This window comes from Argopecten irradians, chromosome 13 (assembly GCF_041381155.1).
Source record: "Argopecten irradians isolate NY chromosome 13, Ai_NY, whole genome shotgun sequence".
NCBI lineage: Eukaryota > Metazoa > Mollusca > Bivalvia > Pectinida > Pectinidae > Argopecten > Argopecten irradians.
The window spans coordinates 10,741,532-10,758,156 of NC_091146.1; the positions used below are offsets into that span (position 1 = coordinate 10,741,532).

Below are 16,625 nucleotides of genomic sequence, written 5' to 3' on the forward strand. Positions count from 1 at the left end.
TAGTAACACCACCATCTATCAATGAAGTATAAATATTATTCAACCAATAAAGTCACACGTGAGAATATCACAGGTTGTATAATGGAATTCAAATTAAATGGGACGGTTTTTAAAACCACATACCGGGTATTGACCGAAAACTAAGAACTATTTATTCATTTTAATAGCATTTCGTAGTTACACCACAAAATAACAATATAAACATGTTTGTAAACATTAGTTTTAATTCTAATTTGTTAATATACACTTAAGCATTTGGGATCATAGTTTGGCTGTGATAATACCCCATGTCAACCGTCAATCGATTACAAACCCAGATCAACATCAAAGCTTAAAGTGATACTTGCGCTATGTAAACTTAACAATTCAAATAAAAATGATGATAAAATATAATGATTACAATGTAACGTTCACTTTCAAACCATTCCAGAACATCGATTAGCATTGTAAATATCGGGTTTACTATCTAGTGTATTGTAAACTATCTTATCTGCAATCTAATAAGTTTAGCTCTTATTAAGATCGTTTTGGGCTAAAATTTGATCGTGAAAAAACAAGTTCGCTTACTGCATTAGCTTCTGCCTTAAATATCACAAAATATCAAAACTACTAATATACAAAAAAAGCAATAATTGTATATACAGCATTCTTCAAGATGGGTTCACACGTGTTTATGATCGATTTTTTTTTATTCTGCGAGCATATTCTTGTAGTATTGTTGATTGTGTTATTTTTGTTTTAAGTTTACCAAGTTCGTAAAATAGCTTTCAGCGTGAGTAATTAACTATTATTTAGATTTTTATAGAACGTATGATAAAGAAAACACTGATAATTTGTATTACTTGAAAAATCATTATCAACGCTGACCTAATTAATATCTACACATGTACAGTGAAGGAATTTTTTGTGGAGAAAGGAAATTGAGCGTACATTTGTGGGAACCTATATTTCAAAATAACACCTCTCAAGGTTACACAACCATATATACTATACTATCACATGTCAATAACCACTCTATGTAAAGGAATGGTTTGTACAGCAGCTTTGTATTGTATCGAGATTCGTAAATGTTTGTGTTTGATACATGTCACCATTTTGCGCTTCTAAAGATGATAACATTTATCGGTTATATGTAGCGGATTCTCCCAGAGGTTTGCAAACAAAAATGAAGTTACAAAATAGTTACATCAATGTTTATAATAAGTTTTTCAGACTACTTGATAACATAAAGTACGTTTAAACGTAATATTATTTTGATTTTCAAATGGATTATTTTTTCTAAATCAATACGCAACGTCGACGTCTCTATTGTGACGTCATGATTACGCGCCATTCTCAAATTTTTTCTTCATATATGAAGAAAAAGAATCTGCCAATCAAAGAGTTGGATTTAGTATGAAAAGAAATAAAAATTAATCACATTTATATAAACGAATTCACAAACATAATAAAGAAACATGAAATTCTGAATTGCAGACAAAATGGGCCCATGCAGTTTCATTAAACATTGAATTTGCGGAAAATCCGTAATTAACAGAAACAGATGGTCCCATACAACAAATGGAAAGACCCATAGCACTTAAAATTAACTATTGTTCATGTATTAATAGATAAAATATAAAACGTCTAACAAACTTAAACAATAATATATTTAAATCATTGAATTCCTCTTAGTGAATGTAAAGAATGATAAATCTTAAACCATTATTATTTAATGGTTGATTAGTTGATTATTCTATTTCACTAATCACATTTACAGTTTCACTGATCACTTTTACAGTATTAAATGTACATAAATGTAAACGAAATGGATTTCTATTACAGTGCCATTCTTTATAGTATATATTGTTATAAGTTAATGGATAATTAATGGATTTCTGCCATCCAACTATAAATTTAAAATCACCAACACTGTTATTTTGTATTTTAGTCTATAAATATTGTCCCTTACACTTAAAATGGATTTCTGACTTAGCTAATTGATAAAATAGTGCAAAATTTATTAGATATAGTAACGTGCACAATGAAGAAACAGCTGACATAAAAGTATTTCCTCATATCATTCCTCACCAACCACCAATTTTCACACTGATATGATGTCCTTGTACTTGCACATAATGGTAATCCTCAGTCCATATTTCAATCAATCTGATTAAAATACAGATCCTTATTATCACTACGTTAGATAAGAGGATCTGAGAAAATCCCATTAGGGGTCATGTCCAGGTGACCTTTGTAAATGGCCAATCAAATTGCTGCTGGCAGAATTTTGACAGTGAATTTCATGGGAACGAAATAGTTTGTAAAACTGTCAGAATTATTTCCGTGTATGTAGTCATATCAACAATCGTATTTGTATGTTGGGGCGAAATGGCGTTGTTAATTGACAGAACAACGTGCAGAAAATGCATTTGATCTGAAGTACACGTGGTATAAAGGTCATCCGAACATGACCCTTAATCGGATTTTCTCAGATCCTCTATTGAACGGAGTGGTTATAAGGATCTGTATTTCAATCAGATTGTATTTCAATTTGCATGCAAACAAAATAAACACTAGAATACCATTTGAATTACATTGTATATAATTATAACGTTTTAATGTATTCAAAAGTGATTGCAAAGATTCAAATAGTATTCAGACTTCAATATATTTGTCTTCATCCTATTTAAAATGAGATTCGGATACAAAAAAACCCAACAGAAGCAAACAATAACAAACTCATAACAAGGTAGATAACACAACACCAGAATAATGCATTCACCCATGTAATTTTAGAATGAATTGATCCAGTCTTAAGCAAACAGAAGAGTTCATTTTGTCTGCAGGGGTGAATGAATTACATGATCAATAAAATATGTCATTTTCTTCTAAAAGTTCTTTCAAAATAGTTTTCAAAACTTAATTTGTGTCAAAATTAGTTAACATACAGTGCAAAGTACCCCCAAAGAGATGAGTGAGCATTTATCAATTGCAGTCAAAAGAAGTTTAATTGCATAATGAATACCATTTGGCTATTTCTAATAGATCGCTTATAAAAATATAAATGGCACAAGTAAAAATTGATAATACGTTTTTACACTGGCTCTTTTTGACACTGTAATAATATTTTAAAGGCCTCAACAGTCTAGGTACCTGCCAAACAAATACAAGTGAGTTAACCACAAAACCTTTAACAACGATTTTACATCCACATATAATCTTTTATGAAAATAAAAACTTCAGGACATAAAATGCCATTCTGATGAGAGGTAATTCTTTCTATTTCAATGCGTCATTTAATATATCAGTAGTTTATTCTATTGTAATAGACTCAAGGGACGAGAATGGAGAGAATGAATACTATGTAACAGAACCAGTCACTTTAAGGGCAAGAATGAAGAGAATGAATAATTTGAAAAGGAACCAGACACTTTTGGGGTGAGAACGGAGATAATGAATAAATCTATAAGGGAACCAGAGAATTAAGACTGTATGGTGGATAAGGTTAACAGAAACTTGTGTTGGAGGCCTATCTCTGTCTTCATTACCACACCACACATTTATGGTCCGGGTTCATCGGTGTATTTGCTGGACAATGGAACGCTCTGGCAAAGGCATCTGAGTTAGACAGGGCGCCAATTACCCTACAACAAACAAACACGTTATATAGTACACTAAAACCATGTCAACATAGTATAGAGTTATCTCCCTTAGTTTGATATAGCGGGTAACAAACAACGGGCTGTGGGGTTACATATTTGTTTACATGATATTAGACAAAATAAACAAATAATCCTTGTCTTTGGTTCATTCTTTAATACAGACCCTATTGTAAAACTACAATAGCATATCCTGTTATGGAGGATCAATCAGGCATGATGCATGCATAAAAAATAAGTTTGAATGGTTTTATTCTTGTGCATGTTATTGTTTAAATTTCTCAGTGTCATAATTGCATGATAATAGGAGTTGAGCAATAAAGAAAAAGGGTATCTATACATAATTTTCTTTTTATGAACTACACTTAAATATTATTATACTATAATATTTCTTTTAACCTGTCAATTTTATTTATCAATAATTTATCCAGTTTAAAACTTCAATTGCGTCTAATCTGCTTGATTTTTATCTCACCAGGCCCAAAAAGGCCGGTGAGCTAATGTCATGGTGCCAAGTCTGTTGTCTATCTGTCAGTCATCCGTCCGTCAACATTTCCTTTAAATTGCTACCTGTCATAGAGTTCTGCATGGAATGTAACTAAATTTGGCCAGGAACATCCTTGGAGGAAAGGGAACAGAATTTGTATAAATTTTGGCTCTGTCCCCGGGGGGCATTAGGGGTGGGGCCCAATTGGGGGAAAAGAGGTCAATTCTTTAAATCACTACTAGTCATAGAGTTCTGCATGGAATATTACCAAATTTGGCCAGAAACATCCATGAAGGAAGGGAAACAGATCAAAGTTTGTATAAATTTTGGCACTGACCCCCTGGGGCAGGAGGGACAGGACCCACTAGGAGAAATAGAGGTTAATCCTTGAAATTGATTCTTGTCATAGAATTTAGCATGGAATACAGCCAAATTTGGCCAGGAACATTCTTGGATTAAGGGGAACAGAGTTTGTATAAATTTTGGCTCTGACTCCCCTGGGGGTAGAAGACGCAGGGCTCAAAAGGGGAAATAGAGGAAAATCCTTTAAATTGTTACTATATAGTTCTCCAAGGATTGGATTAACCCAAATTTAGCCAGAAATATCATCTGGGGAAGGGGAACAAATTTTTTGCACAGAATCCCTGGAGGAGAAAGAGTGGAGCCCAATAGGGATGTTTGAATTATATATTTAGATTCCTTCAAAAAAGAAATAATGGTCCTGTATTCAGACCATTACTTGGCATTACAAACCCTCCGGGCCTCCTGTTTTGTATCTAATTGCTGTGTTTCTCACCTGTATCTGGCGTAGGTATGTTCATCTGTGATAATAGACTGCTTAGCATAGGCAGGCGTGTAATAGGAGCACCAAAGCTGGAACACAGGCAAATAAACAAATCTTATTATTTCTGATACGTTTTTGTAATTGATGTAATTATGTGTATATTTCTGTCTTCATCATTTTTCACAACCACTGATGACAAAATTATACAAAGAAAAAAGGAAAAAAAGTATTTTACTTCAACCAAACTTTTTTTAGAAATTCTGATACTGTATAATCATTTACTCAGTTTCTGAATTTTTTTGTGGATTGAGTTTTGAAACTATTATAGCAATTTTCTGCAACATCATCAAAAAAAATTGGCAATATTGCACAGATATGCACTTCTCGTTGTTGTAAATGTCCAGTATCAATTAAATATCATTGTATCAAACATTTCATTCCATGAAACAGATTTATGCTTAGAATTTAAGATTTTCTTTTTTATCTTTCTACAAGTGTCATTAACTTCAGCAATATTACCTGAGAGAATCCAACAAAGAAGAGTTGATCATCATCGAGATCGAGACCAGGAAGATTCTGTAGTTCAGATGAGTGGCTGTTCCTCCATTGTCTGTAGGCCTGGTACGCGGTCTTTATCCCTCCATTGTCAGCGATATTTTCTCCTAGAGTTGTGTCCCCTCGTATCTGAAAACATATTGATTTTGTCATCATGAATAATAAAATATGTTTCATCAGTCTCAACTGTGTGGTTAAGATCCTAAACTCTGGATCACAAATTCAAATCATATGTGGGGCAGTTGCCGGGAACTGACCATTGATCAGTTGTTTTTCTCTGGGTACTCAGCATTCCTGGCATGTCCTTACATGACCCTGACTGTTAATAGGAGATTAAGATTATAAAACTAAACCAAATAAATTTCATCTGTAATACATGTAGATAGATTGACTGACACCACCATTATCTGTGTAGCACAGTGAGTGATCTTTAGTAACCTTAGCAACTCAGGTTCTAGAAATCTATCTATCAAATAATAATTAATTCACTTTCTAAAACTGGCTTTAAAAGGATGATAAAAGTAGAAAATATTGAAAACTACATGTTGCCATGGAAACACTGTACTTACATGGATATCGATGCCTTCCACTACATAGCTAGAGTATTGTTTGACCATACATCCAGCATGCCGTTTAAACCCGTCTATAGAGGCGTTTGTCCACCAGTTATGTAGATTGCCATGTAAATCAAATTTTCTTCCTGGAAATTAACAATACCTGATGATGTATGGCATCATAAGACGATTTGTTACAGGTAGTCCTTCGATAAACAAAAAACAAAGGTAGTCCTTCGATAAACAAAAAACAACATTGTCTTCAAAATGACTTTCAAATTGATATTGAAAAAGGGATACATTTGTATATATTTACAGTATTCATATATGCCCTGTAGGAAGGGAATTCTGGTGACTGAATCTCAGTCAATAAAGATTTGTTAATACATTATTATAATTATGTACCAGCATTTCAAAGCAATGCAGTGATTGGCTGATGTTTGATCAATGATGATCTGCATAAATTGTTTTCACATTAGATAAACAATAGTGAAGTTTATTTCTGTGCTATATACGGTGCATACACAAAAGGGGAGGTAACTGAAATAGCTGCTGAAATGTAACTGTGGTTCAAATATTGATGACCAACAAAATATTCAGAAATTAAAATGTAATAGTGTGGACTGATTCATTGAAAGCTAGGCATAAAAAGTCACCTGCACATAATATGTATGTACGTACCCGAATTGTCAAATCCATGAGTTAGTTCATGACCAATGATCATTCCGACTGTACCAAAGTTAAATGGACTGTAATCAACAGAAACTCAGATATAATATATATCAAAGACTGAATAGTTCTTTTCCATATACAGTGTATATAGGTACTTTTATACTTCATGAAAGTAATTCAATTATTTCAGGAATGAAAGCAAAACAATAATCTTGGGTATAATGATCGTTTGCATACTAAGAAATACTCACACGGGGAAATCTGGATCAAAGAAAGGCTTCTGTAAAATTCCAGCAGGGAAAGCAATACTGTTGTAGGTTGGGGAGTAGTAGGCATTTACTTCTGTCGGTATCATAGCCCACCTGGCATAGGTAAATACAGGTAAATGTTAAAATAACAGTTAAATACAGGTAAATGTTAACAGGTATAACAATACTGTTGTAGGTAGGGGAGTAGTAGGCATTTACTTCTGTTGGTATCATAGCCCACCTGGCACAGGTAAATACAGATAAATGTTAAAATAACAGTTAAATATAGGTAAATGTTAACAGGTATATCAATACTGTTGTAGGTCTGGAGTAGTAGGCATTTACTTCTGTCGGTATCATAGCCCACCTGGCACAGGTAAATACAGATAAATGTTAAAATAACAGTTAAATATAGGTAAATGTTAACAGGTATATCAATACTGTTGTAGGTCTGGAGTAGTAGGCATTTACTTCTGTCGGTATCATAGCCCACCTGGCACAGGTAAATACAGATAAATGTTAAAATAACAGTTAAATATAGGTAAATGTTAACAGGTATATCAATACTGTTGTAGGTCTGGAGTAGTAGGCATTTACTTCTGTCGGTATCATAGCCCACCTGGCACAGGTAATTACAGGTAAATGTTAAAATAACAGTTAAATATAGGTAAATGTTAAATAATAGGTATAATAATACTGTTGTAGGTCTGGAGTAGTAGGCATTTACTTCTGTCGGTATCATAGCCCACCTGGCACAGGTAATTACAGGTAAATGTTAAAATAACAGTTAAATACAGGTAAATGTTAAAGGGACAATTCACTCAGCCTAATTCTTTTACATAACTAAGGAGCAAAATATGGCATTAATGTATTTCTTATGAAACATTTAACTCAATTTATTGAAAAATTCCACGGTATCATTAAGTATTTTTATTGATACCGTTTGTAACTACAAATCGTTGATCAATACGATTAAGCAGGTACAGTATGTACTCTGTACCCATTCCGAGCCAAAGTCACGCACGTTAAACAAATGAACTACATAACCAATGAGGAGGTAATAAAATGATTCTTAGGCAAGAAAATTCATCTAATAAGGTAAACCATTACTGTCAGAGCGATTTGAGCAGTTCTAGACAAAAGTTGCATTACTCTATGAGCAAGGGACAGGGTTCGGCATACAAGATGTTCGACCACAATGTGTAATGGCGGACAGCAAGCGAGTTTGAAAGTTTCACACACATTTTACCACCATGGGCTTTTCGAGCATATCACGGTAAAACCGACTGATCTAATTTCCATTAGAACCGGTTTTTTCCCCCCCGATATATGTACCAATTTTTATGTTGTCTTAGATTAAATTGTCCCTTTAAATAATAGGTATAATAATACTGTTGTAGGGGAGTAGGCATTTACTTCTGTCGGTATCATAGCCCATCTGGTACAGTTAAATGTTAAAATAACAGGTAAATACAGGTAAATGTTAAATAATAGGTATAATAATACTGTTGTAGGGGAGTAGGCATTTACCTCTGTCCGTATCATAGCCCATCTGGTACAGTTAAATACAGGTAAAATGTTAAAATAACAGGTAAATACAGGTAAATGTTAAATAATAGGTAAAAACAATACTGTTGTAGGTAGGGGAGTAGTAGGCATTTACTTCTGTTGGTATTACAGCCCATCTGGCACAGGTAAATACAGGTAAATGTTAAAATAACAGGTAAATACAGGTAAATGTTAAATAATAGGTAAAACAATACTGTTGTAGGAAGGGGAGTAATAGGCATTTACTACTGTTGGTATCATAGCCCATCTGGCACAAGTAAATAAGGTAAATGTTAAAATAACAGGTAAATACAGGTAAATGTGAAATAATAGGTACAACGGTACTGTTGTAGGTAGGGGAGTAGTAGGCATTTACTTTTGTCAGTATCACAGCCCACCTGGCACAGGTAAATACAGGAAAATGTTAAAATAACAGTTAAATACAATACTTCTGTTGGTATCAAAGGTATCAATCTATCAATAGCCATGGTAATTTATATGGACATTCCTTGTCAGTTTACATGGTGTAGATGCTGGTTCAATAGTAATAGTAACCCTGGAGTATCGAGGATGAATGTAGTGTACAGATTACATAACTGGCTCAGAAGTGATAGTAACCCCTGGAGTATCGGGGATGAATGTAGTGTACAGATTACATAGCTGGTTCAGTAGTGATAGTAACCCTGGAGTATAAAGGATGAATGTAGTGTACAGATAACTACATAGCTGGTTCGTAGTGATAGTTACCCTGGAGTATCAAGGATGAATGTATGTACAGATTATCTGGTTAGTAGTAATGTAACCCCTGAGTATCAGGAAGAATGTATGACAGATACATATGGTTCAGTAGTGATAGTAACCCCTGGAGTATCAAGGATGAATGTAGTGTACAGATTACATAGGCTGGTTCAGTAGTAATAGTAACCCCTGGAGTATCGAGGATGAATGTAGTGTACAGATTACATAGGCTGGTTCAGTAGTGATAGTTACCCCTGGAGTATCGAGGATGAATGTAGTGTACAGATTACATAGCTGGTTCAGTAGTGATAGTAACCCATGGAGTATCGAGGATGAAATGTAGAGATTACATACAGTAACCCCTGGAGTATTGAGGATGAATGTAGTGTACAGAATACATAGCTGTATTCGGTAATGATAGTAACCCTGGAGTATCATGGATAAATGTAGTATACAGAATACATAGCTGGTTCAGTAGTGAATATTAACCCCTGGAGTATCGAGGATGAATGTAGCGTACAAATTATATACCCTGGTTCAGTAGTGATAGTTACACCTGGAGTATCAGGGATGAATGTAGTGTACAGATTATATAGCTGGTTCAGTAGTGAAAGTACCCCTGGAGTATCGAGGTAGTATCGAGGATGGGATTAGATTAAGTGATCAGTTAACCCCTGGAGTATCGAGGATGGGATGAATAATCGTAAGTGATAGTACCCCTGGAGTATCGAGGATTGGGATAAGTGATCAACCTGGAGTATCGAGTGATAGTAACCCCTGGAGTATCGAGGATGGGATGTAGATCGTAAGTGATAGAACCCCTAGTATCTGGTTAGAGTAGTGATAGAACCCCTGGAGTATCGAGGATGGGATAGTAGATCGTAGTATCAGTAGTGTCATACCCCTGGAGTATCGAGGATGATGGGATTAGATCGTAAGTGATAGTAACCCCTGTAGTATCGAGGATGGGATTAGATCGTAAGTGATCAGAACCCCTGTAGTATCGAGGATGGGATTAGATCGTAAGTGATCAGAACCCCTGGAGTATCGAGGATGGGATTAGATTATATCAGTATAGTAACCCATGGAGTATCGAAGTTAGATAAGTGTAACCCTGGAGTATCGAGGATGGGATTATATCATGATAGAACCCTGGAGATCGAGTTAGATGTAGTGATAGAACCCCTGGAGTATCGAGGATATAGGATAGATCGTAAGTGATAGAACCCTGGAGTATCGAGGATGGGATAGATTAGATATATACCCCCTGGAGTATCGTATCGACCCCTGGAGTATCGAGGATGTGAGTTAGATCGTTACATCTGATCAGGCTAGTGGAACCCCTGGAGTATCGAGGATGATTAGATCGTAAGTGATTAGATTAGTAAGTGATCAGAACCCCCTGGAGTATCGAGGATGAATCGAGTGATACATAAATCGAGGATGGGATTAGATCGTATAGTGATAGGAACCCCTGGAGTATCGAGGATGGGATTAGATCGTAAGTGATCAGAACCCCTGGAGTATCGAGGATGGGATAGTAAGTGAACCCCCTGGAGTATCGAGGATGGGTTTAGATCATCGTAACATGTAGTGATCAAGTGATAGTAACCCCTGGAGTATCGAGGATGGGGATTAGATCGTAAGTGATCAGACCCCTGGAGTATCGAGGATGGGATTAGTCGTATAGTGATCAGTAACCCCTGGAGTATCGAGGATGTGATCGTAGTCTAGGAACCATATCGAGGAGTGATAGTAACCCCTGGAGTATCGAGGATGGGATTAGATCGTAGTGATCAGAACCCCTGTAGTATCGTGATAGTAACACAACCCTGGAGTATCGAGGATGGGATTAGATATAATGATCAGAACCCCTGGAGTATCAGGGGATATAGATCGTAGTGATCCCCCTGGAGTATCGAGGATGGGATCATATGATAGTAAACCCCTGTCGTGTATCGAGGATGTGATAGTAATCCCTGGAGTATTGAGGATGGGGTACAGATCGTAAGTGATCCTGACCGTCACAGATTGTCTCCTCTTGACTTATATCACTTACCATAGAGTATGACAGTCACAGATTGTATCCTCTTGACTCTTATATCACATTACCATAGTATATGTCCTTCACTATTGTCTACCTCTAACTTTTATCACTGTACCAATTGAGTCTAACCGTCTCCGATTGTTCCTCTTGACTTATATCACTTACCATTAGAGTCTAACGTCACTGATGGTCTACTCGTCGACTTATATCACTTACCATAGTGTCTGACCATCATGATTGTCTCTTCTACTTAATATCACTTACCATAGAGTCTGACCGTCACAGATTGTCTCTCTTGACTATATCACTTTTCCAAGAGGTCTGGTCCGTCACAGATGTCTCCTCATCCACTTCATATCACTTAAAAAACCATTAAAATCTTGTATATGACCCCCCGAACACAGATTTGTCTCCTTCTCGACTTATATCACTTTCCATAGGAGTTCTGACCGTCACATGGATTGTATCCCTCCTCTTGACTTATATCACTTACCATAGACTCTGTAACCGTCACAGATTTGTCTCCTCTTGACTTATATCACTTACCCATAGGAGTCTAACTGTCACAGATTGGTCTCCTCTTGACTTATTTCACTTACACATAGGGTCTGACCGAACAACAGATTGTCTCCTCTCGACTTATATCAGCTTACCTTAGAGTCTGAAACTGGTCACAGATTGTCTCCTCATTGACTTATATTACTTACCATAGAGTCCTGACTGTCCACAGATTGTCTCTCCTCTTGACATTATATCACTTTCCATCAGGGTCACTAACCGTCACAGATTGTCTCCTCTCTGACTTATATCACTTTTACCATTAGTAGTCACTGACCCCGTCACAGATTGTCTCCTCTCGACTTATATCACTTTCCATAGGAGTCTGACCGTCTCTGATTGTTCCTCTTGACTTATATTACTTACCATAAGGTGTCTGACTAGTCACAGATTGTCATCCTCTTGTCTGTATATCACTTACCATACGAGTCTGACCGTCACAGATTGTCTCCTCTTGACTTATATCACTTTCCATAGGGTCTGACCGTCACAGATTGTCTCCTCTCGACTTATATCACTTACCATTGAGAGTCTGACTGTCACTGATTATCTCATCTCCTCTATATATCACTTTACCATAGGGTATTCTGACTGTCACAGATTATCTCCTCAGGACTTTATATCATCTTACCATAGAGTCTGAACTGTCCATCCATTGACTGACCGTCTCCTCAGTTTGTGTCTATTATCCACTTACCATAGAGTTCTGACTGGTCTGTCACAGATTGTATCTCTTCCTCTTAGAGGGGGGGCTTCACAGATTGTTATCCTCTCCACATTATATGTTCTTACCTCAGGGGTCTGACTCAGTCACAGATTATCTCCTCTCTTGACTTATATCACTTACCATAGAGTCTGACTGTCACAGATTGTCTCCTCTTGACTTATATCACTTACCATAGAGTCTGACTGTCACAGATTGTCTCCTCTTGACTTATATCACTTACCATAGAGTCTGACTGTCACAGATTGTCTCCTCTTGACTTATATCACTTACCATAGAGTCTGCTGTCACAGATTTATTCTCCTCTTTGACTTATATCACTTACCATAGGTCCTGACTGTAAGACCAGATTTATCTCCTCTTGACTTTTATCACTTTCCATAGGGTCTGACGCCTGTACTCGAGATTGTCTCCTCTTGACTTATATCAACTTACCATAGGGTTCTGACCGTCACAGATTGTCTCCTCTTGACTTATATCACTTACCATAGAGTCTGACCGTCACAGATTGTCTCCTCTCGACTTATATCACTTACCACCAATTCAGTATGTACCATCACAGATTAGTTATCTCCTTCTTGAACTTATATCACTTTACCCATGGAGTTTCTGACCGTACACGAGATTGTGCTCCTGATCTGACTTATATCACTTCTTACCATTAGTGTATGAGTCAAGATTGTCTCCTCTCCCACTTATATCACTTTCCTTTGAGTCGTCCGTTCACAGATTGTTCCTCTTGACTTTATCATCACTTTCCAATAGGGTAATCATGACTGTCTCAGATTGTCTCTCCTCTCTCACTTATATCACTTCCATAGGGTCTGACCGGTGTCACTAGATGCGCGCTCCTCTTGATTATATCACTTACCATAGTGTCTGACTGTCTAAGATTGTCTCACTCACGAATTATACACTTACCATTAGAAGTTCTGACTGTCAAGATTGTCTCCTCTTGACTTATATCACTTACCGATTATAGAGTCTGACCGTCCCCCCCAAAAGGGAATTTTCTGTTTCCTCTTGACTTTATCATCACTTACCAATAGAGTCCTGACTGTCACTGATTGTCTAGACTTATCATTCACTTACCTTTCTGACTTATCTTCAACTGTCTCCACTACATGTATATCAACTACCTTAGGTATGACTGTACATAATTGTCTCACTCTTGACCTTATATCACTTACCATAGTGGTCTGACTGTCACTACCTCTTCGACTTATAACACCTACCATATGAGTCTGACCATCAGCAGTTATGTCTCCTCTCGACTTTAGTATCACTTTACCATTGAGTGCTGACCGTCGAAGATTGTCCTCATCTAATCTTTTATCACTTACTCCTCTGACCGTCCAGACTTACTTATATCACTTACCATTGGTTCTGACTGTCACGTGATTGTTCTCCTCTTGACTTTATATACTTCCACTTCAGTATGACCGTCACAGATTGGCTTACTCATCTATGACTTCACTGATGAGTCTGACGTCTCCGACTTATCTTCGACTTACCGGTACCATTGGACTTACCGTTCACAGATTGTCTCCTCTTGCACTTATATCCAACTTACCATAGAGTCTGACGTGTCACAGATCTGTCTCCTCTTGACTTATAAATCACTTACCATAGAGTCTAACTGTTCAGCACTGATTGCTCTCCTATCGAACTTATATCCCAATTACCATAGTAGTGTCTGGATCACTCGGTCACTGGAATTGTCTCCTATCTCTGACTTATATCACTTATCCATTGAGTCTGACCGTACAGCATTGTCTCCAATACCACCGTCAACCAACCCACCCTCACACCCTCATTGACTTATATCCACTTACCATAGTGTCTGACTGTCTCAGATGTCTCGTTCTCCACTTTATCCCTTACCATTGAGTTCTGACCCCGTCACAGAATTATGTCTCACTCTTGACACTTATATCACTTATCCATAGAGTCTGACTGTAACAAGACTTGGGGGTCTCCTCTTGACTTATATCACTTACCATAGAGTCTGACTGTCACAGATTGTCTCCTCTTGACTTATATCACTTACCATAGAGTCTGACCGTCACAGATTGTCTCCTCTTGACTTATATCACTTACCATAGAGTCTGACCGTCACAGATTGTCTCCTCTTGACTTATATCACTTACCATAGAGTCTGACCGTCACAGATTGTCTCCTCTTGACTTATATCACTTACCATAGAGTCTGACTACCGTCACCAGATTGTTGTCTAATCTTTGACATATATCACTTTACCATATAGTATGTAACTGTTCACAGATTGTCTACTCTTGAACTGTTTTCACTTACCATCGATGTCTAACGGTCGTCTGATTGTCTCACTCTTCAACTGTATATATACACTACCATTGAGTGACTGACCTGTCACAAGATTGTCTCCTCTATGTCTTATATAACTTTCCATAGAGTCTACTGCACAGATTCTTTGTCAGTCACCTCTCCACTTATATAACTTACCTATTGAGTACCCTGACCGTCAAGATTCTGTCTCCTCTTGACTTATTTCACTTTCCTTAGAATGTTCTCCACAGATACTGGACTGTCCAGGAGCTTTTGTTCTCTCTCTTGACTATAATTCTCACTCTACCATAGAGTTCACCTCCTTCCCCTCCGCTGACTGTTTTCAAAGTATTGTCTCCTCATTGACTTATATATTACTTACACAGATGACCTCCAGGGATTAGATCACTTACCATGCTGGATCTAAAAACCGTCAGATTATCTCCCCTTAACAGTAATACATCTCACATGACCCCAGGGTCACACCGATCTGTCTCCTCTAAAAACTTAAGAGTATCCTCCCCTTAACAGTAATACATCTCACAATTGTCCCCCAGGGTCATACCACTTGCTAGAGTCTGATCTGGAGTTATCCCTTAACTTATATCACTTACCATAGAGTCAACTGACCATGTCATTCCTCTGACTGGATATCACTTACAATGAGTTACCCCCAGTTTTAACAGTAATGTCTCCTCTCACTTATACACTTACCAGGTCAGGCACTCTGCTGGATCTAAAAACAAGAGTTACCCCCCTTTAACAGTAATACATCTCACAAGACCCCAGGGTAGTCTAACCGTCACAGATTGTCTCTTGGATTAAAAACAAGAGTTATCATCCCCTTAACAGTACAGTAATACATCTCACAAGACCCCAGGGTCAGGGCCGCTCTGCTGGATCTAAAAAAAAAAAAGAGTTACCTCCCCTTAACAGTAATACATCTCACAAGACCCCAGGGTCAGGCCGCTCTGCTGGATCTAAAAACAAGTTACCTCCCCTTAACAGTAATATCATCTCACAAGACCCCAGGGTCAGGCCGCTCTGCTGGATCTAAAAACAAGAGTTATCCCCCTTAACAGTAATACATCTCACACATTGACCCCAGAGTCAGACACTTACCATGCTGGATCTAAAAACAAGAGTTATCTCCCCTTAACAGTATATACATTCATTGAGTCCAGTCACAGATTGTCAGGCCTCTCTGCTTATATCTAAAAACAAGTCAGTTATCCTGGATCTTAACAGTAATACAGTAATCTCACCGACTCCAGAGTCTTCTATATATCTGAACATAGAAATCACAGAAGATTATCTCCTCTTAACAGTAATACATCCATCACAAGATTCCACAGGGTCAGGCCGCTCTGCTGGATCTAAAAAACAAGAGTTACATTAACAGTAAACCTCACAAGACCCCAGGTCAGGCCTCTCTGCTGGATCTCAAAAAACCATAGTTTATGCCCTTAACAGTATTACATCTCATGAAGACCCCAGGGTCAGGCCGTCTGATCTAAAAACAAGATTATCTCCTTTTAACAGTAATACATCTTACAATTGACCCCAGGTTAATGTCCGTCTCAGATTGATCATCTACAAGACCTTATATCCCTTAACATAATACATCTCACAAGACCCCAGATCAGTCTTATCTGCTGATCTAAAAACAATAAGAGTTAACCCCTTAAACATTGTCTCCTTAACAGTAATCACTTACAAGATTGACCAGGGTCAGACCATGCTTCTGACTGGATCTAAAAACAAG

The 16,625-nt window shown here is 37.2% G+C and overlaps 1 protein-coding gene across 1 annotated transcript in view; it reads right to left on the reverse strand.

The window, feature by feature from the left end:
• Nucleotides 1–202: 202 nt before the first annotated feature.
• The window catches only part of LOC138305591 (uncharacterized), a 36,516-nt gene continuing 20,093 nt past the window's right edge, over nt 203–16,625 (reverse strand). The window contains exons 7-15 of the mRNA XM_069245894.1: nt 16,578–16,614; nt 16,195–16,236; nt 15,575–15,596; nt 6,945–7,055; nt 6,703–6,770; nt 6,037–6,167; nt 5,432–5,596; nt 4,925–5,001; nt 203–3,626 (exon numbers count right to left, since the gene is read on the reverse strand). Coding sequence (XP_069101995.1) covers nt 3,527–3,626; nt 4,925–5,001; nt 5,432–5,596; nt 6,037–6,167; nt 6,703–6,770; nt 6,945–7,055; nt 15,575–15,596; nt 16,195–16,236; nt 16,578–16,614 — 753 coding nt within the window. The 3' untranslated portion in view covers nt 203–3,526. The remainder of the gene's footprint in view (nt 3,627–4,924; nt 5,002–5,431; nt 5,597–6,036; nt 6,168–6,702; nt 6,771–6,944; nt 7,056–15,574; nt 15,597–16,194; nt 16,237–16,577; nt 16,615–16,625) is intronic.